We start from the raw sequence: 22,863 nt of genomic DNA, 5'->3' as shown, positions 1-22,863 counted from the left end.
TACGAGAAGTGACTCACGAGAAGGCCTAGTGGTCACTCCGGGAACTGCAGGTTTCGGCTTCTTGACCCTAGAGGCGGAGTTTACCTCTCGGTCAGGACTGACGTCACGGCCACGATTATGCGCAGAATGAGACCATTCATAAAACCCTCTCATTTTCGTATTTTTTTTTTTTTTGGTTCAGAAGGTAAATACTGAATCGGTTCATATAGGAGGAAACATATTAATATACACATGCAAAAGAAACAATAGCTTCGCTTGTTTTAGACACTGAGTCCGCGGAGGTCCCTGATGTCTGCGCAAGTCTTTTGCAGAACTGATTGTATGAAACATGGTCCCAAGTGCCGATTACCGGTAACTACTTCCGGTTCACGTCTGCGTTTCGCGTGAGGATGACGGAGGTTAGAGAACTGTGTTTAACAGTTTTTACTTTAGCTGCGTCGTTGTTGTTTTAACAGCAGAAAATGAAAAACCTTTAAGTAAAATTAGAGCAGCCAGCAGTACACACTCTCTGTATCCATTATTGTCCCTTATATTGTAGTTTTACAGTAAGTCCCCAGTGTAACTCCAGCGCAATGAGCCAGCGGTGTGTTTTATTTACTGCTCGGTGTTTTGCCGGAGTTACTCGGTCACTACACACCACCACCAGCCTGTTCTGTTCATCCAGGTTAGTCCTGTGTGTATAAAGGAAGGTTTGATCATCATGTATTAAGTGCAGAGATGTTCCCAGTGACACTGTGCTGTCTATTCTGTTGTTTTTGCCCAGAAATATTTCATCACGACCAGCTGACCACCTTGTAAGGACAGCTAGTGTTTACAGACAGAAGGTCAGAGAGTTCACACACACACACACACACACACACACACACACACACACACCTGAACACTACACATAAAGAATAGGAATCAGCAGTCATGTCCCGATACGATGTTATCACGATACAATTCAATGTCGATTCTATTAAGATGATAATAAATATCACGATTTTATAAATATCCCGAGCTGATATTACTTTTAAAAGACGAGGCGATATATCAAATGTATCCTCAGCAGTCCGGGGCAGGCGTGTGAGGGAGGACGTGTAAAGTACCAGAACCGAGAGCCCAGTGTTCGGGAGCAACCAGAGTTCTTTTACACTGACGCCTTTGAAGATTCACTAAAGATTGATTACAGATTGTTGTTTCTATTCCATATAAATAAAAGTAAATATACACGATCATCAAAGTTCAGTCTGTCCAAATGTTTAATAGAGTTACTGAAAATTGACAACGACATATTAGTGAAATGCTATGGACATTTTAGATTGCTTATTTTTTATAGACTTACATTAACTTGATATGTAGAAATCTGAATCCGAACACAAACATGAAATTCAGACCTTGATTTGAAGAAAATTTTATTGACCGTCATCCTTAAATTGTAATTCAGGACTCCTGGTGTAGAGTTTTACAGAGGAGTTATGAATGCTTTAATGATTATGAATCAGGTTATTGTTCTGGTGGAAAATGCAGTGCTGATTATTTTTATCTGAACAGTAAAAAAATGCTTTAAATCTCTTAATCTCCTGTCATATTTGAATGATGAATACGTTTTGTAATTTTGTTAGACCTTTTTGTATGTATGTATGTATGTGTGTGTGTGTCTGTGTGTGCAGGCCATGTTCTCAGCAAGAGTTTGTGCCATTACAGAAGAGTCAGACACAGTCAAGAGGCTGCAGCTGGAGGTCCTACATCCTGAATTTAGTTTCCGTGCTGGCCAGTGGTAAGGACTGATTATGAAATATGTAATGTTAATACTTAATAGCCCAGATCACAGGGCGGCTTGTGTGTGTGTGTGTAAATACACTTGTATGCATGTCAAGGCCTTGTGCACCAATGCTGGGGGTGAGTCTTATTTATTTTCATGAAAGGTGCACGTCCAGTCCAGTAACTAAAGGGCCTCATGAGTTGTTACTCATACTGACAATGTTAAAGATAACCAAAAGACGGTTCCATGATTCACTGCGGGATTAAAAAGAAGTTAACAGCAATAATTTTATTTAAAAATGTGCTGGGGGGGAAAAGGAAAGACGATCACGTCCCACTTCCCACTGAAGGATTAAGGAATGGTTTAGCTTTAATTCAATTAATTAAGTTTACTTAAGTTCTTTCTTTGTTTCACAAGCTTGTAAACAGACATTTGCTTTTAAAAATGTGTTGAGGTGCACAAGAAGATTTAAAGATGGTAAAGTAGTGACTACGATGAGAGAAACATTTGTATACATCTGGGATCTATTTTGAACTTTATCATTCTTTTTAATTTTTTATATATATTAACCCAAATTTGATTTATCCAGCAGAAGAAATAACTTAATGTTTAAAATAACATTGTTTTCAGGTATGTTCCCCCACCAACCAATCAGACCTAAACTGAATAGATGACACACATCACCTGAATATGCATGATTTGCTTTTAAAAGAAAACTTACCTGTCATGCTGTAAGACTAAAATATAAAATTATACTATCTTAGACTACTGCTCTTTTATGACTATATAAGAAAATGAGGAAATAAGTACAGCTAGTGTCTATTCATATTTTAACTTGAATTAAATGTCTGAAAAAAGTCTGCCTGGTATAAGAAACTGACCACAAAGGAAGGGCCAGAGGACAGTTAACACAAACTACTGTACATTTGTTGGAAGATGAAACAATCAATACAGTGACTAGTACTAATACACAGTTCCTAAACTCTCACTGTGCCGCTTTTCCTCATACAAGACACAGATAGTGAGTGTACAGTGCACAGTGTGGTGGTGAATTTCTGTGTAAATATGATTCCCATGCTCCCAAAACCACTCCTTGACAATTTAGATCATGGAAGATGCTCTGTGTCATCATGGAAAAAAAAAATCCATAGATGTGGATCCTGTCATTAGATAGATGTGGATCTGGTCATTCAATACATCGACATATGACTTTATTTTATTGCCACATAACGTTGCTGAGCCTAGACATGAGCAACTGAAGAAACCCCAGATCATAACACTGCTTTCAGAGGATTGTACACTATATGATGGGTGCATTTTTTACTGATTAGTCTCACTAACAAGTGGTTTTCTCGTAGACACATGGTTATTTAGTCCTAATCCTGTGAGTTGTATGCGTAAAAATACATTTACTTTCACTATTAAACGTAGCTCAGAGTTCTACTGTCAGTTTTTAACCATGTATTTTTACTAAGGGTTTAAATGATCGCCGTTCATGTTTTTTTCTAAGCACATTTTTTTCATGAGGTTAAAAGTCCAGCAGAGTCCTTACAGGTTTTAATAATCTGTTGGACAGCTCTTTACCCAAATCTAATTTCAAACCGAATCCAATGTGTTTCTGGGCCTGAAACAGAATTTTTAATAATTATTGTGTTACAGTCGAACACCCAGTTATGAATGAATGAAGAACAGAATTACACTGGATAGAAAAGAACCACCCCACTTTGAAATAATTACATTTTGTTGCTTTGCAGATTGAAATGAAGACAAACACAGTTTTGTGTTCTCTCCAGCTGTATTTACTCTGCAACTTTTAGCATCCATGTGAAAGATATAACACCATTATGTCAGAATGAATTTTGGGGAAAAAACTACAGAATCAATGCTTTGGAAAAGGCTCACCTCCTCCTAAAATGACTTGTAAACTTAAACTGGTCAATCTAATCACCTTTTCAATGGCACACAAAGCTTTGCAAGAACTGCTCAAACTTGAGTTAAATTTGATAGATAACAAAAACTGTCTGCCCTCATTTCAGGCTGCAAGGCAAACAAAATGTAATTATTTTAAAGAGGGGTGATTCTGTTGTAACCCACTGTAAGTAAATACTGTATAAATAAAAGTACAGTGCTTTGCAAAAGTATTCATCCCCCCCTTGGCATTTTTCATGTTTGCAAACTGTTTTTACATCCGTGTGTGTGTGAGTGAAAGTTGTCCTACACTATTACCCCCTTCTCCTCCTCTTCCTCTCCTGTCGCGGGTGGTTCTTTTCAACATTTCTAATTTTCTATTAATCATTTTTACATAAATATTTTTGGGTTTTGGAATGAATGATTGGAGTTTCTATTATTTCTTATGGGGAAATTCGCTCTGAGACTAAACGGCGTCCTGGTTTAAAGGTGCAAAAACAACACCGATACATTTCACTGTGAGATTCTTTGGCAGGGTTTATGATTTTTGGCCGCATGATGGCAGTGTTGGGAAAGAGGACAGATTTAGTCAAGATGATTGGTATGCTTTCTATTGTATATTTGTGTCTAAGGAGCATGTTGTCCAAACAAATCCTACTTACGAACGTGTAATAACTATGGGACGATCTTTATTGCACTTTTCTGCATAGATTGGTCTTACTTACATATTCTGTCAAACCTGTCTTACTTACAAATTCTGTGAAGCACATTTTGCAGTCATACATTGTTGTCTTTGAACTTATAATTGTATTATCACCATACTGTATATTCAATTTTATAAAGGAAAAATATCCTATTCCTATTATTCATGTAAATTGACTTTGTGTTGTTTTCAGGGTGGACTTTTTCATCCCTGGTGTGGAGATAGTGGGTGGGTTTTCTGTGTGCTCCAGCCCCGGCCTTCTTCGTAGAAAACGAGTTATAGAGCTTGCAGTGAAATACACACAGCACCCACCTGCACACTGGATACACACTGAGGTAAGTGTGTGACAGACACAAGAAAAATAGACATGAGACATGAATTTCCTTAGAATTTCTGTAAGAGATTTTCAATTCCTGTAAGAGATTAAAGTAGATTTGTTCTGTCTCTCCAGAAACTATTGTTTCAGGAACTTTCTGTTTGTCACCAAACATAACAAAGATGGCCCCTGTTACCTTAAGACAAAAAGGGATTACTCATTTTTTGTATGTTAAAAAATGTAACATGTTAAAAAAAAAAAATTTACGTTAAAAAATTTAACATGTTTAAATTTTTTTAATGTTTAAAAAAGTCACACTGCCTTCTGGTGGCAGTGTGACGTGTAATCCGTTTGAATGATTAAATTCAGTCAGTTTTGGTGTGTGCATCTGTGATGCTGTATGTCTGTTTTTAGGCACCCACTGATTTTTTTGATGAAGAGGTGTATCCCTGGAAATATTTGCTTATGTTTATTTTTTTAATCAAAAATATCAGAGTAATATTCTATCAGTAATTATTTATTCAGTGCCTAAGGTGTTTTATGGATTAAACATTTTATAGGTTAGGTAGAACTTCTCCAATCAATTTTTTAAGTTTGTACTCCATTAATACTGTCCTTTAGGAACTGTATAATTTATGATATCATTTAAAACACTCTTGTGAACATCACAAGCTACTGGGTCAATTTCTTTCACATATAATGATGTAATTCTTGAAAACTGTAATATCTCAACTGTAATACAGCAGCTGGTTTAACAATCCAAATGATCAGCATGCTCTGGTCCCTTCGTGGGGATAAAATAGTTTGCAAGAATATATTAAATTGGCCAAAATAAAGACATCCACAACCTATTTAAAACCTCACAGGATATATTAAAATTATGGCGTTTATACCAAACATGGGACGTTAAAAGATGGAAGAAACCATCTTTAAAGAAACCATTGTAGTTTGTTGGTAATTAATCTGTTAAAAATAATTCTATATGTAAAGGAAACTGACTCAGTACAGTAGTTCAGGCTGTTTACAAGAGCCTTTAATCATAAAAGAGACTATATGTATATTAAAGACAGCAAGTTGAAAAAAAACTTATTCCTTTGTCGAATTTTAATATGACACAAACTGCAAAAGATTTCCAAGAATCTTAGTTTGGACCAAGTAACCCAATTATTTTCTCAGGTTGCTGTCTTTAAGGAACTGTCTCCTTTATGATAAAACACACCTTGTGAACAACATAATGAGCTTGGTCAGTTTCCGTCACATATAGTGATGTGATGAAATTATTTTAACAGATTAAAAACACCTTCTTATACATGGCTGCTTAATACTGCTGAATACAGGCAAGTGAATCCAATTCATAAAAATGTTTTCAGTGGGAATTGAGATTTGTAATTGATCACACACAGTTTCTTTTTCCCGTAACGCTTAACAAAACAAAGTTATGCCTCAGCTATCTGCTCTTTATTATTAAGAGCAGATAAAAGTAAAAGCTTATTTATTTATTGCAATTTCTTGTGACATTCGTGACACACCATCCCAGTTGGACATGCTAGAATTATGTGTACATATGAAGACTACATTCCATGCAGGTTTCCTTGCATGACATCCTGACATGGTTTCCAATGCTCACAGAAGTATAAATCAGCTCACAGTGTTGTAGATGGAAGGATGAATCTCTGTCCTTGGAATGTTTATCGAAGCACAGCGGACAGAGCAACTGCTACTTCTACTATGCAACTTAAAAACATTACAATTATACTACACTATATACGCTTCTGAACAAAATCCTAAAACTCGGGGGAAAATTTCATGTATTCACATTTTGCGGTGGTGAATCTTAACCAAATTGTAGGAACTGCTTCAAAATGTCAAAAGAAGAAAAAGGAGCAAGAGACAAAAAAACTGAGATTTGCAATTAATTAAAAATTGCATTTAACTCAAACAGGCTGTTCATCAGCTCATCAAAAGTTTAAGACCATAGCACAAAAATACCCAGAATAGAACTAAAAGTGTCAAAGAAGGATTCAGTAGAGAGTAGAGCCACCATTTTTTGTTGATAACTTTGAACACTCGATTCTGCATGCTTGATGCAACTGTTTCCAGGAGACTGGTTGGAACGTTGGCTTCACGAAAGGCATCCACAGTCTGACTCTGATGTCCGTTTTTGTAAACTTCCCTTGCCATCCATTCCCGAACATTATCAAGGGGATTTAGATCAGGGGAACACACAGGATGGTTCAGAATTCAAGCGTTATTGTCCTGGAAGAACTCATCGTCAGGCAGGCGTTGTGAACTGTCGGGCAGGCATTGTCCTGTTGAAAGTTGTTACCACACAGACGAGGGCCCTCAGTCAAGAGGGATGCCTGCTGCAACATTTTACTCTTTAAAAAAACACCCCAGATCATGATGGAACCTCCTCCACAGTGCCGCGTGGAAAACATTTCCAGCGGCATCCCCATCAGTCATGCCAGTATCGTTGGAAGCCATCAGGAACATCCAGATTTTTTCTTTTTTTCTCATCCTCCAAATCTCATTCTCATTTTCTTCCATCTTTTAACGTCTCATGTTTGGTATAAACGCCAAACAGGCAAGTTGTGGTGTGGGAGGAGATGTGGCTTTCGCAGACGTTATTTTGTTCTTTACGCCCTTCTCTCGCAGATGCAGTCTTATGGTTATTAGGCTGCAGTCAGCATCATTAAGGGCCTTAATTTGGGTCGAGGATTGGCCCGTGTCTTTACGGGCAGCCCGTCAGATCCTCCGGCTCACTCCGGGTCTGCCACTTGATTTTTTTTGTCCCAAAATTCCTTTAAGAAATTTCAAATGACTGTCCAACCTCGGCAGCAATGGTGCATTGCGAGAGCCCTCGCTTCTGCAGCTTAGCAATCCTGCCACGTTCAAAAACCTTATTTCTCCTGAACCTTTTTTCAGGAGATGACAGTGTGAGTATCTGAAGGACAATAACATTAAAGCCATATTTTTGCACAGATTTGAACTTTTAAGGACTATGGTCATAAACTTTTGATTAGCTGATGATCAGCCTGTTTTAGTTTAAATGCAGTTTTTAATAAATTGCCTACTCTCTCTATTTTTCTTTTTTTTTTTTCTTCCTTTGGCATTTTGAAGAAGTACTTACGACCTGGTTATGATCCACCAGTGTGAAGTGTGAATACTTGTAATATTTTTCCTGGCCTTAAGATTTTGTATATTTTGATATATATAATAAACCAAAAACAATTCATTTAGACATTTTTTTTAATGTCTTTAATCATAAACATTATCAGTAACATGTAACATTACATTTATTTTGTAATTAACACTACATGTATGTAGCTTCTTTTTAACGGTCTCCAGAACAGCGCGGTCACTGTTTTTAAACATTTTAAAAGACATTTTTTAAATGCAAAGATTAGAAGTTTGACTTACACTAACAGCCCAAGCTATCACTTTGCAGTTTATTATAAAAAATGAATTGATTGAACTCTCTTTGTCTTTTCTACTATCAGTGTACATTAGGTTCGCATGTGGAAGTGCGGGTTGGCGGGGATTTTTACTTCGACCCCATGCCATCTGATTGCACAGTGGACCTGCTTTTGGTGGCTGGTGGCGTTGGGATCAACCCGCTTTACTCCATCCTAATGCACACTGCAGATCTTCTCCGACTGCCAAATGCATACATACCAGGACACACGCACCTCTGTTACAGTGCCAAGAACACAAAGGAGCTGCTGTTTAAAGTGAGTATTTATAAGTGTCTATGAGAATAAGCTATAGCCTCTTAATCACATATCGGATAATTTCTTCATTGAGCCACTGTATAATGAATATAAAAGCCTACACACCCAGGTAAAAGATTTTACATTTCAATTTCATGATAAAATAAAATAAAAATAAAACCATGTTGCGGATGTGCACAGCCTTTCACAATAGGGCATGTGACTGTGCTCGGAATTTGGCACAAATCTTGCAAGAATCTTAAAGATTTTAAGATTAAGAAACATTTCATCTTCTACTATGCTAAGGACCCAAAGCACAAATCCAAGTTAACTAAGGAATGGTTTTAGAAGAAGGTGATCATCATTTTGGAATGGCACAGTCAGAGCCCACATCTAAATCCTACATGTGGAATTAATTATAGTGTCCTAATAGGTATGTAGCATTTTTGTAAGGAAGGATGCAATAAAATAATTTTAACAATCATGATATGCCAACTTGGTATACTCCTACCTAAACAATGCTGTATCACAAGCAAATAATAAATAGTTTAATAACGTGATAGATAAGTGTTGTGTACACTTGTGCCAACAGGTTATCATGAGATTTTTTTCTGTTTTTTTGGGGGAAAAAATCTGTTAAAAAAAAAAATGTATTACCATATTCCATTATAGATTATATGATTAATTTTTTTTACTTCGCAAAAGGTAGACATTTTTTAGACATTTTACAGTTGCTGGTGTTTGAATCATTGCGGTTTTGAATTTTTGAATAGTTGAATTGTTTTTGAATAGTTATCAAATGCCACTCTTGGAGTCTAATAATAATTTCAAGAAGATGATTCTAACAGTAATAATATGTTCTTGTGAAGACAAGTACTGAAAACCAGATATACTTACACATTTTTTAATGCATTTTTACATTCACTTTTGCTACCTGGTTGAATAAATCAAAGTATCCTAACAGCAAACCTTGCACTTTCAGAAAATCCAAACTGTTTATGTGAAATAAAGCATTGAGGAGTAATTCTTTTTTGAAATAACCTTTACATCTTTTCCATCGTGTTTATATTACACCACACTTTGCTTGATGGCATGATCACAGGACAAGTTTACATTGTACTTACTCTACATATTCTCAGCTGTGTCATATGTACAATTGTGCTGAAAAGTTTGCATTCCTTTAAAGAATTTGCAAGATGTGTACTATTTGTGAGTGAGAAGGCAAATCAAATTTATTTTATTTCTTATAGGACTTAAGTAAATATGGAAGGCACAGAATGGCACAATCATCAAGCATGACAATAAAGAGAATGCAGAAATATTGTTATTGCTCACTTTTAGCAACAATGATGGCATTCAGTCTTTTGTAATAATTGTGCAGGATGTCCTTATTTTTCTCAGGTGATATGGCTGTCCATTCTTTTTAGCACAATGTCTCCAGTTCCTGTAGATTTTTTGGCTGTCATGCATAAACTGCATGTTTGAGATCTCCCCAAAGTGGCTTAATGGTATTTTAAACTTTGAGTGACTTAAGTTATTAAGTTTTACAAAGATTAGGTTCATGAATTATTCTTAAAAAAACATTTTGCATTATCAGTCAATTTATTTTTTCAAATAAATGTTCAACAATTTCTTTCAGGGTATGCAAAACTTTATGCACAGTACATATTCATGGTTTTTTGTTTCCAATAAATCACATTGTTTAATGATTAGAAAAATCATAACTTACTAAATAATTAATATTATCCAAAATAATACAGTGGTGTGAAAAACTATTTGCCCCCTTCCTGATTTCTTATTCTTTTGCATGTTTGTCACACAAAATGTTTCTGATCATCAAACACATTTAACTATTAGTCAAAGATAACATAATTGAACACAAAATGCAGTTTTTAAATGATGGTTTTTATTATTTAGGGAGAAAAAAAATCCAAACCTACATGGCCCTGTGTGAAAAAGTAATTGCCCCCTGAACCTAATAACTGGTTGGGCCACCCTTAGCAGCAATAACTGCAATCAAGTGTTTGCGATAACTTGCAACGAGTCTTTTACAGCGCTCTGGAGGAATTTTGGCCCACTCATCTTTGCAGAATTGTTGTAATTAGGCTTTATTTGAGGGTTTTCTAGCATGAACCGCCTTTTTAAGGTCATGCCACAACATCTCAATAGGATTCAGGTCAGGACTTTGACTAGGCCACTCCAAAGTCTTCATTTTGTTTTTCTTCAGCCATTCAGAGGTTGATTTCCTGGTGTGTTTTGGGTCATTGTCCTGCTGCAGCACCCAAGATCGCTTCAGCTTGAGTTGACGAACAGATGGCCGGACATTCTCCTTCAGGATTTTTTGGTAGACAGTAGAATTCATGGTTCCATCTATCACAGCAAGCCTTCCAGGTCCTGAAGCAGCAAAACAACCCCAGACCATCACACTACCACCACCATATTTTACTGTTGGTATGATGTTCTTTTTCGCCAGATGTAACGGTACACGCACCTTCCAAAAAGTTAAACTTTTGTCTCGTCGGTCCACAAGGTATTTTCCCAAAAGTCTTGGCAATCATTGAGATGTTTTTTAGCAAAATTGAGACGAGCCTTAATGTTCTTTTTGCTTAAAAGTGGTTTGCGCCCTGGAAATCTGCAGCCCGTTTTTGCCCAGTCTCTTTCTTATGGTGGAGTCGTGAGCACTGACCTTAATTGAGGCAAGTGAGGCCTGCAGTTCTTTAGATGTTGTCCTGGGGTCTTTTGTGGCCTCTCGGATGAGTTGTCTCTGCGCTCTTGGGGTAATTTTGGTCGGCCAGCGACTCCTGGGAAGGTTCACCACTGTTCCATGTTTTTGCCATTTGTGGATAATGGCTCTCACTGTGGTTCGCTGGAGTCCCAAAGCTTTAGAAATGGCTTTATAACCTTTACCAGACTGATGGATCTCAATTACTTTTGTTCTCATTTCTTCCTGAATTTCTTTGGATCTTGGCATGATGTCTAGGTTTTGAGGTGCTTTTTGGTCTACTTCTCTGTGTCAGGTAGCTCCTATTTAAGTGATTTCTTGATTGAAACAGGTGTGGCAGTAATCAGGCCTGGGGGTGACTACAGAAATCAAACTCAGGTGTGATAAACCACAGTTAAGTAATTTTAAACAAGGGGGGGAATCACTTTTTCACACAGGGCCATAAAGGTTTGGATTTTTTTTCTCCCTAAATAATAAAAACCATCATTTAAAAACTGCATTTTGTGTTCAATTATGTTATCTTTGACAAATAGTTAAATGTGTTTGATGATCAGAAACATTTTGTGTGACAAACATGCTAAAGAATAAGAAATCAGGAAAGGGGCAAATAGTTTTTCACACCACTGTATATGAACCAATCAGCCATAACACTAACATCACTGCCAGGTCAACCAAGCAACTTTGATCACCAATTATACACGCCAACAGGATCATGGGCACCCAAGGCTCACCCATGCCCACGGGGACCAAAGACTAGCCAGTCTGAATAGATCCCACAGAAAAGCCAAGGTAGCACAATTACCACCCCCCTAAAAATGCTCTGCACGATAGAAAGACACCATAACACCCAGTGCACCACAGACATCCATTCATGGTGCCCCTCAGGCAAAGACCCCAAGACCACCAAACTGGCCTCCAACGACTCCTTAGATCCCAGTCCAATTGAGATATAATGAGTATTTATGTATACTCTGCACAAACATGTCAGAACAACAGAGGCCCCACCCTACAACTCAGCACTGTCAATGGATCTGCTGCCAATGTCCTGGTACAAGACACCACAGAACACCCCCAAAGGCCCTACAGAGCCACACTCTAAGGGGGCAAGATGTGCCCCAGTGGCGCAGGGGGAATCCAAAACCTAAGACATTTTAATGTTAAGGCTGATAAGTAAATATTAACTTAAATTTTAAGATTGACATTAAAATATTAACATGTAAAATAATCCCTAATAAAATAGTATATAAAATTGTAATAATTATGCAAAAATGCACACATTTACAAAAATTACTAAATCATAGAGTATCCAAAAATCATAGTTCTGCTATTGCCGGATTCCAGACAATCTCCATTACACAATTATAAAAAGAATTTTTTGTTGTTGTTTTACATGTAAAATTGTAGTACTTTTATAAAATACAGTTATTTTTATTGTCATATTAATTGATGTACATTAATACATTTATGAGGTAAATACAAAATCAATGGAATTACAATAGAAGTACCATTATATTAAGTGATGGAATATGGAATATGAATGGCTGAGTCTGCTCTGAAAAATATATATATGTTAGTGTATGTATATATATATATATATATATATATATATATATATATATATATATATATATATATATATAGCATGTATACACAGCGGGGAATGGGGTGGGGTACAGTGGCGGTTCAGAAAAAGACTTGTGTTTATTTATAAAACTTATAGGTTATATTTGTCAGCTAGTTAGACGTTAGAATTCCCTCACTATTATCCTACTATACAATTTATTTAATCCTTTGTGTGACCAAAATCTCATATCGGCTTTTAAATTCATTGTTACCAAGCACTATGACATCAGGACAATGGCAACATGACAGACTTCATCGCTCTGATAATGTTTTAATACTCCTGATGTTATAAATGTACGAGGACCCTCTTGTTCTTCTAAGGATTTTTTTTTTTAATCATCAAGGCTCTTTCTAACATGCTCAACCACTCATGGAAATCGGCACAGGCTGCCATTAGGACGCCTGTGAGTCTGGGCTCTGAGCGTGGCTCAGGGCCTTCACAGGAGCTTTTGTTGCATAGCTCTTGCACAATTGCATGTATAAATGTAAAACTTCGGACACTTCTAGATCTCATTGAGCTGAGCAATTTTTACTATGCACGTCATGGGATCACTCAACATATATATTGTTGTCAGATATTTTGCGTCATCAGCATAACACACACAATGGACACACATTACATTTACATTTACAATTAGGCATTTGGAATATAGAATATGAATGGCTAAGTCTGCTCTGAAAAAAAATTATATATAAAGCATGTATACACAGCTTCTGTAATTTCCAAGATTTGAGCTTAAACCTAAAAGTAGGAAAATTACCCTGAGAATGGCTTAGGATTCATTTGGTTAAATGGCACATTGGCACACCATTTACCCAATAAAGTTGATTATAATGTTTGAATAGAACGTAATTCACCATTCTTACCATCCTTATCATTTTTTTCTCTTTCAGAACAGCATCACTGATCTCTGTTATGAATTTCCAGATAAATTCTCATGTAACTTCCGAGTGACACAGCAAGATTTTGAAATTGAGTCGGCCCTCCAGCCTTACGTAGCTAGTGAGTTCCACATAAGCTCATTTAGCTTCAATTAAGTTTATCATATTTGAGTCATTACAGAATAAAATTCTTAGTTTGGAACAGCAGACAATATGTATCCTTGATTTACTATTAGGAGATGTTTTGACTGTGTGTCTTCACTTGCAGGTGGAAAAATATCACTGGAGGTGCTTAGGCACCATGTTAACCCTGGGCGCACATTATGTTATTTGTGTGGGCCGCCGCCCATGATTGAGAGTGTGAGTACAGACCTGCAAAGTCTTGGCCTGTCTGTGGACAGAATCCGTTATGAGAAGTGGTGGTAGCTTTTCAGCTTATCAAGTGCCTCTGTGACTTGAAATGGACCATCAGAAAACATAATTTTATTGTTTAATGCACAATTTCATAACTCCACGAACTGCACAACTTTACAATATAATTTGCAATATAATTTCCTTCTCTACAAACATCTTACTTAAACAATCACAAATTATGCTAAGCTCTTATTTAGCTATGTATTTCCTGCAGGAACTATCTGACCATTTTGATTCATACACATTCAAATTCCATACAAACGCGCTATACAAATAAAATTGAATAAAATTGAATTGTATTTATGGTCATATCATGTTATATGAAAAAATACTTCTTCATAAAAAAATGTTTTGCTACTGGATTTATTTATTTTTGTCCTAATAAATAGAATGTCTGACTGAATAAGAATAAAGTTGTGATGGCGAGTTCTAGCTTCTCCGTCTTTCTTTCCAAGTAACTTTACTCTTCTCCCGGTTTCTGTCTGGATTGCATTTGTTTCTCCTAGAGTTTAGCATGCAATTTGTTCAGAACAGCTGCTTTATTGTGAGCTATCATGTTTTTAAAAATATAGTTGATCAATTAGTGGGAATCCTGTTTGTGCAAATGTTAGTTTTTTTGTATTAATGTATACAGTCATAATCCTGTTTAACATATAAAACAAGGTTAGTTCAAAATTGCAGTTTAAAAAAATGCTTTAAATACAGTACCAAGTGCTGAAACAACAGAGATTTTGTGTGTGTAAGCATGGTAGTTTGTGTTTGCAGGTGCGCATTTCATATGTAAGTTTTACGCACTTGGTAGTATATATGTATATGTGGCTGTTTTATGTGTGTGCGAGTGAAGTTTGATTTAAGCCTTATATGGCGCCTTATATAATTTCTTTGTATTGGACCGGAGAAAAAAAGCAATTGTGTAGTAATATAGGAGGGGAAAGGCATTTTAATGTCCTTTGATTTTAAAGCAAAAACATGCTTAGCTTGCTACAAACAAAAATTAATTAGCTTTTTCTTCTTTCCATTCAACAAAACATTTTCAGAAAATATAAGCAGGAAAATCACTTTCTATAATACTTGAAATTCAGTATAATATTTATTTCCCAATTTTTTTTTTCTTACATTCCCACATACAATGAAAGTGTAACTATGGTACTTTACTATTACATTTAACACAGTTATCAGGGTTATTTGGATTAAACCTATAGCCTTTTACTGGAGTTATCCATGTTCTAAATAGCCATTTATATTGTAACAACCTAAATCTAGAGTTAATAGATTGAGGTTGGGCTAGTTGACCGGTCTCTATCCAGGCCTCTACTGAAATGTCAGTTTGCAGATCGTGTTCCTATGCAGATAGATATGAAAGGGAGTTTTTCTTAGAACTAGTAAGAAATATATCACCTTTGCTCTGGTTCATGGTAAAGTTTTCAGCAGAGGACAATGGGGCGGGGAAGGGGGTGGGGTACAGTGACGGTTCAGAAAAAGACTTTGTTTATTTATAAAACTTATAGGTTATACAGTATTTGTCAGTTAGTTAGACGTTAGAATTCCCTCACTATATAAATCTTTTATTTTATTCAATCCTTTGTCTGACCAAATTTCATATCGGCTTTTCCTAGTTTAAATTCATTGTTACCAGCACTATAACATCAGGACAATGGCAACATGACAGACTTCATCGCTCTGATAATGTTTTAATACTCCTGATGTTATAAATGTATGAGGACTCTCTTGTTCTTCTAAGGGTTAATTTTGTTTTAATCAGCAGGGCTCTTTTGGGGGGTCTTAACATGCTCAACCACTCATGGAAATCGGCACAGGCTGCCATTAGGACGCCTGGGAGTCTGGGCTCTGAGTGTGGCTCAGGGCCTTCATGACATGAGGTCAGATATTTTGGGTCATCAGCAAAACACACACAATGGACACACATTACATTTACATTTAGGCATTCAGCAGACGCTCTTATCCAGTGCAACTTACAAGAAGTGCTTTAAAGTTTACATCACTGGATACATACTTACACTAGGTCAACTAGGGTAAAAACTAAGTGCCATTAGTCCAACACAACTGGGACGAGTTTTTTTTTTTGGGGGGGGTAGTCCAAGTACTGGAGAAACAGATGCGTCTTGAGTCGCCGTTTAAAGATAGACAAAGTCTCTGCTGTACGGACATCTAGAGGAAGTTCATTCCACCACCTAGGTGCCAGAACAGAAAAAAGCCTGGATGAATGCCGCCCTCGATCCCTGAGAGTTGGTGGGATGAGGCGAGCAGTGCTGGAGGATCGGAGGGAATGTGGTGCAGTGCGTGGTGTGATTAGAGCAGAGAGGTAAGTGGGTGCTGGGCCATTTTTAGTGTTTTTGAATTTAATGCCGGCAGCTACAGAAAGCCAGTGCAGGGAGCGGAGGAGTGGGGTGGTGTGGTAGAACTTGGGAAGGTTAAAAACAAAATGTGCTGCTGCAGTTGCAGAGGACGAATCAGAATCTGGACAGAGGCAGGCCTGCCAGGAGTGAGTTGCAGTAGTCTAGTCTTGAAATAACAAGGGACTGAACAAGCACCTGAGTAGCCTGTGAAGAAAGAAATGGGCGAATTCTTGATGGAATGGGCGAAAATGACAGATCATTGTCCACGGTTACCCCAAGATTGCGGGCGGTGGCTGAAGGAGTGATTTGGTTGTTCACAAGGTCTTGACCTGGGGATGAGTCACAAGGAATACAACAGTTCGGTTAAACTCAGATTGAGCTTCAGCTGATGAGCAGACATCCAGGATGAGATGTCAGCCAGACATGCTGAGATCCGGGTGGAAATTTGAGTGTCAGAGAAAGGAAAGGAGAGAGTAAGTTGGGTGTCATCTGCATAACAATGGTATGAAAATCCATGTGATGATATGACCTTACCAAGAGATCGGGTATAGAGGGAGAACAGAAGAGGACCAAGTACTGAGCCCTACGGGACACCAGTAGAGAGTCTAGTGGAGCAGATGTAGATCCTCTCCATGTTACCTCTAGGTAAGAAGCAAACCTTTGCCACACTGTTCCAAATTCCAAGGCTTGTAAGAATAGATAATAGAATCTTGTGGTTCACCATGTCAAATGCAGCTGACAGGTCCAGGAGGATGAGGACAGATGACAGTTTAGCAGATCTGGCAGCATGGAGCTTCTCAGTGACTGACAGAAGGGCAGGGATTGTGCCACTTTGAATCCAGATTGGTTGGGATCATTAAGGTTGTTCTGTGAAAGATAAAGAGACATTTGGTCATAAACAGTTCTTTTAAGAATTTTGAAAATAAAAGAGAGAAGTGATACAGGGTGATAGTTGTTAACTTCTGATGGGTCCAGGCAAGGTTTCTTAAAGATGGGGATAACCCTTGCCTTCTTAAAAGCAGCAGGAACATGACCAGATGATATGGAATGGTTGGTGATGGTTGTGGTGAAGGGAAGGAGGTCTCGTGAGATGGCCTGGAGCATTGTGGAAGGGATTGGGTCTAATGAACAGGTGGTGGGGTTAGATGACGAGATGATCTGCTGAATCTCATCAGATGACAGGTTGGAGAATTCTGCTAAGGAAGGGAAGGGAAGGTCTGCCGTAGGAGTTTGGTTGGGAGCAGGAGTAGGAGTCTGGTTGGGACTGGCGAATTGCTGCAATTTTCCCATCGTATAATGTGGCCAAATCATAAGCAGTCAGAGAGGAAGGGGCAGGAGGAGTCGGTGGGTTAAGTAGTGAGAAGAAGATGTGGAGTTTGCCAGGATCGTGTGCAGAGGCTTCCAGCTTTTCTCTGAAGAAGGTAGTTTTGGCAGAAGTCACATCACATGAGAATTTGGAGAGAAGAGTCTGGTAAGAGATGAGATCTGCATCAAGTTGCTATTTCTTCCATCTTCTCTCTGCAGTTCTTAATTCTCTCCTGTTGTTGTGTAGTACATCAGATAGCCAAGGAGCAGGACAAGACGTCTTCCTTGGCTTAGATGACAGTGGGCAAAGGAGATCTATAGATGAGGAGAGAGAGGAGAGGAAATTTTCAGTCGCAGTCTCTAGTGGTAGAGAGGAGAAGAAGTCTGGATCTGGGAGGGATAATAAGGTGCATGAAGACAAAGAGGAAGGGGAGACAGAGTGAAGGTTTCTGCGGGAAAAAGAGAAATTTTGGTGGTAAGGTTTACATAGAATAGGAAGGGTTATGGTGAAGGATACCAGGTAATGATCAGATTTATGAAGAGAAATAATAGTGATAGTAGACATTACATACACACTACTCTCTCTACACACACTACACATTATACACAAATTCTAACCAGCTCAAACACGTGCACAATTACGATCACCACCAAACAAGGCCCAAATTGAGTGGCATCAGCAACCAAGGCTTTTTGGAGATCTTAACATGTTCAAAAGGCACACCGGTTGTATGTTGCATACAGCTGGTGATGGTGCGGGTTTTGGGGCGGATCATTGTTGACCAGACCCACCAGAAAGACACGTTGAAGGTGGTCTTAACATGCTCATAAGGTTGGTACACAGGTTGTGTGGTGCGCCCGGGTGGTGATGGCTACGGGATAGACTGAAAAAGAAATAAAAATTTTGTCAGGCATAACATTTTAATGACAACACGTCCAATCACTGAAATGTGTAATGAGTTCCATGTCTCTAAACTCTCAGATATTATGTGTACCAAAGTGTTATAAAAAAGTTGAGAAAGCACATGTACATAAGTATTCACAGCCTTTGCCATGATGCTCAAAATTGAGCTTAGGTGCATCCTGTTTCCCCTGATCATCCTTGAGAAATTTCTGCAGTTTAATTTGAGTCTACCTGTGGTAAATTCAATTAATTGGACATGATTTGGAAAGGCACACACCTGTCTATATTGAATTAAACTGCAGAAATATCTCAAGGATGTCAGAGACAAACCAAGCATAAAGTCAAAGGAATTGTCTGTAGACCTCTAAGACAGGATTGTCACGAGGCACAAATCTGGGGAAGGTTACAGAAAATTTTTGCTACTTTGAAGGTCCCAATGAGCACAGTGGCCTCCATCATCCGTAAGTGGAAGAAGTTCAAAACCACCAGGACTCTTCCTAGAGCTGGCCGGCCATCTAAACTGAGCGATCGGGGGAGAAGCGCCTTAGTCAGGGAGGTGATTAAGACCAAGGCTCTGGAGCTCTGCTTCCTCATTTGGGTGAAACAGAGAGCAGAAATTAATCTGCATTCATACTTTTTGTTAGATGTCAGGCAGTTTAGTATAACAGTTGATGGTAATTGATGTTAATATGGAGTCCAGGTAGTTATTGGAGGCTCAGGTAGACTCATAGGAAATTCCAGTCCTGAACTATTGAGCAACTGCAGCCAAGTCAAGTCATTAGAGAAACCACTGTCAACATTGAGGCCAGAACCGTCTTCATGGTAGAGTGAAATCATCCCCAGACACCAGACGCATCCCAAAGAGACAGACAGCACATCCATGTGACGAGATCTCCAACCAGAAGCAGAGCACCAGGATGGGTGAGACAGGTCCGGAGGCCAGAGGGAGTCTGGATCATTGGCAGCTCAGGAACGACATGTGTAGCTCGACAGAGAGAGGGGGAGAGATAAAGGGGGAGAAGAAATAGGAAAGAGGAAAGCAGAAGAGGAGAGATAAAGTTAGGTATGGTCACAGTCGAACAATGTATAATGTGAATGTATATTTAGTGTAGAGTGCAAGCAGGGACTCCGGCAGGACTAACTATAAAGGCATAACTAAAAGGGAGAGCCAGAAGGAAACATAGACATGAGGGCTCCTAAACATACCAGTTCACCATAATACTCTACGTCCACGAGTCCCCTCTGCTCCTTTACCTAAGGCAAATCTATTTACAAAAATGCTTGATTAAATAAATAGGTTTTTGGCCTAGACTTAAACATTAAGACTGTGTCTGAGTCCCGAACACTATTTGGAAGGCTATTCCATAACTTTGGGGCTTTTTTTTTTTTGTGAGAAAAAGCTCTGCTCCCAGCTGTGGTTTAATAATTCGCAGTACTGACAAGCAGTACTTTGATCGAAGTAGGCATGGTGGATCGTAAGACACTAGCAGTTTACTTAGATACTGCGGCGTGTGGAAAAAAATTATCGATCTATAATTGAAGTTGAGTGGAAGGTACCAAATACTCAGAAGGCCTTAGTTCAAGAGGCCTTAATCCTCGCAGCCTGCACGACAGATTGAGGAAGTGAGAAAAACATGCAGGCAGAAGGCAGGAGTTAGATAGTAGAGCAATAAGATAAGAAAACTAACATCAGGAAAAATAATAACCTGTAATCTTTAATAATAATACTAATAATATTTACTACGTTTACGCTTAAGATGATTAACGATGGTTGGGTAATGTAAATTAAAGAAAATGTGCAAAGTGTGACCCAAGAACAACCCGTACACACAGAGTGCAAGAAGTTGTGCAACTTTATTGGAATGGAAAATTCAGAAAGTGCAGGCAGTGATCCAAAATATAAAAATAAACTTTCGGTTCTGCTTTAATTGGGACAAAGTGCAAAAAAGCCAGACTTCTGCTTTGAAAAACAGATAAACAAGATCAGATTTATCAAATTGTTAAGAAAAATATAAGAAGTATATCAGGTAAATTGTTGAAGTAAATCACAATTTCCAGGTGGCGGACTAGGCCCATCAGAGCTCGAATCAGACGCAAATTGTGACGATTTGGGTAAAGGGAAGATGTAGCCACCTGCTCCCAGAAGGAATCTTAGACGAGAAGATGTACGAGAAGAGCGCTGCCTGCGAACTAGAACAATAAATATTTTAGAACAATAAATGGTATATGTATGTATATATATATATATATATATATATATATATATATATATATATATATATATATGTATATATATGTGTATGTGTATATATGTGTATGTGTGTATATATATATATATATATATATATATATATATATATATTAAAGAAAATCTGAACAAATGCACTTTGCACATATTAAAAAACAATATAACAAAACAAAGCATACTGCAACATGCACAACTACATTTTACTTTACCAACCAGTAACCAAATTAAACTAATATTGTAATATATACATATATGTATACATGTAATCGTGTAATCTTGATTTTAGTAGTGTAAGTTCAAAACTGGCAAATAATCATGCAATCATGCAATGATCAGAGTAACTAACCTTATATTCGTAATATGGGAATAATAAGTACGTAAACAAAAATTAAATACTAACAAACATGATCAATTGATTGAATTAATCTGATTAAAGTCATTTCAATACTTTAATCAGATTTAAGCTGATTAAATATACCTCAATGCTTATCTCAGTTAAAATATAAGGGAAAAAATCATTAAAATAATCTGTTAAATTAATTAGTTATAAGCATAATCTAAATGAATAACCAGAACATATGTTAAAGTACTAATAGACAAATAATTTCTATAAATGTCTCTAAAATAGCTAAAGTCTCTAAAATATATAATGGACAGTTAAAAACAAATAAGACAAAGTATACTGTGATGAGAATAATAAACAATTTAATATAATTATGAAAATAGAACACTTACACATCTTGATGAGGAAATTTTAGAAAAATTGATTGCGGCTTCAACAAAACCTCAAGTCACCAGCGGTGGTCAATGCTCTGGTCAAGAAAAAGGAACAAACCAAATTTTCTCCAAAAAAGGGAAAGCATAAGACTTCTTAGGCCCAGATTTAAATAAATATGAGATGGAAAAAAAAGAAAAAGGGAGATTACGCAATTGGGAGGCGCTACATCAACCTAACCTAGGCAAAATTGGCTTACATCTAATAAATATTAAGTGATTTCTTGACTTAAGGAGGAGCAAACAATGATGTAAGTGTTAAATGAAGGTATATAAACCATGTAAAATTAGGGAAGTGAGAGGAGGTGAGAGATAGACAGCTTCGCAGTTTGTCTGTTTGTCTTTTGTCTGGCTGGCCCAGTGCTGTCCATTTACTTTTGGCTGCAATAAACTCTTTTGCTATTTCAGTGCTTGAGTAGTTATTGATTTTGTTGTGGAAATTTGGCATAGTACACAGCAAATTTGCCACGACATATTGGCGTAGTCGGCATAGGATACCCCGGCTGGTCGTTGCAGCCCCTTGGGGGTCGGCGACCCTACGCAGTCAGCGGAACTGCCGGCAATAGGGACAAGGTAAGCAGAAACCTGTTATTCAAATTCTGCTATAGTTTTTCTGCTGTCTGTGGGGGTTGGGTGATTCTTGGGGGGGGCATATTGTACTGGCTGGCCCCGGGAACCAAATTATGTGGAAATTAAGTAATGTAATGTGTAATGTAATGTTAAATGCAATTTGAAGAAATAGCAAAAAAGTATGCGCTTATAAATTGTTGTTGATGTGCTTTGTGCTTTTGTGCTTGCTGAGCTTGTTGTTATTTGTATTGTGCAAGTGTGTAACATTTTATAAGTAGGGCTGCCTTCAATTAACAAATAGTGTTGATTGGAAGAGTGGATATAAGAAATACTGGTAGGTAGGGTGTGTGATTGTGTAGGTGCGTGCATGCGTTGGCATGGAACAAGTAACCGTGTACTACAATATACCTAGGTACCGTGGTAATATGTAGTATACAACTACGGTGTGAAAGGAAATCTCGTGGATACCGCTATCATCATGATACCATAGTACGTCCAGGTATAATGATTGGCATGATAGATAGGGCTAAACGGGCGAGTGGAAAAATTCCAGCGGAAAATTCCTGTATAACCGCTGCTCTAGGGACTGGAAAATTCCTTTAGCAGGGCTTAGGTGACAGGTGGAAAAGTCCTGATCAGGTGGCTGGTGGGAATGCATGATTAGAAAATTAGAATAGATAAGT

General features: G+C 37.7%; 1 protein-coding gene and 1 long non-coding RNA gene across 2 annotated transcripts; one reads left to right on the top strand and one right to left on the bottom strand.

Annotated features, from left to right (window-relative positions):
• The first annotated feature begins 351 nt into the window (after positions 1-351).
• Positions 352-14,430, top strand: oxnad1 (oxidoreductase NAD-binding domain containing 1). Its single transcript, XM_053489780.1, has 8 exons — positions 352-398; positions 539-664; positions 764-824; positions 1,653-1,759; positions 4,549-4,690; positions 8,172-8,402; positions 13,621-13,729; positions 13,877-14,430. Exons 2-8 carry the CDS (start codon positions 573-575, stop codon positions 14,032-14,034), a joined length of 900 nt encoding a protein of 299 aa, XP_053345755.1. The 5' UTR covers positions 352-398; positions 539-572; the 3' UTR covers positions 14,035-14,430.
• A 5,993-nt stretch (positions 14,431-20,423) lies between these two features.
• LOC128515879 (uncharacterized) lies at positions 20,424-21,675 on the bottom strand. The gene is made up of 2 exons (XR_008356714.1): positions 21,572-21,675; positions 20,424-20,778 (listed from the first exon to the last, which is right to left on the bottom strand). It is a non-coding gene; the product is annotated as an uncharacterized LOC128515879 (long non-coding RNA).
• Between the last annotated feature and the right edge of the window lie 1,188 nt (positions 21,676-22,863).

Source organism: Clarias gariepinus, chromosome 28 (genome assembly GCF_024256425.1).
Source record: "Clarias gariepinus isolate MV-2021 ecotype Netherlands chromosome 28, CGAR_prim_01v2, whole genome shotgun sequence".
Lineage (NCBI taxonomy): Eukaryota > Metazoa > Chordata > Actinopteri > Siluriformes > Clariidae > Clarias > Clarias gariepinus.
This window is presented reverse-complemented; position numbering and strand designations above follow the sequence as displayed.

What these genes read in the sequence shown, in the direction of transcription:
- oxnad1 (XM_053489780.1), top strand. Translation starts at nt 573, where the DNA reads ATGAGCCAGCGGTGTGTTTTATTTACTGCTCGGTGTTTTGCCGGAGTT. An exon ending in CTAGTGTTTACAGACAGAAG is followed by an intron (nt 825 to 1,652) that starts GTCAGAGAGTTC and finishes CTGTGTGTGCAG; the next exon opens with GCCATGTTCTCAGCAAGAGT. An exon ending in CAAAGGAGCTGCTGTTTAAA is followed by an intron (nt 8,403 to 13,620) that starts GTGAGTATTTAT and finishes TTTCTCTTTCAG; the next exon opens with AACAGCATCACTGATCTCTG.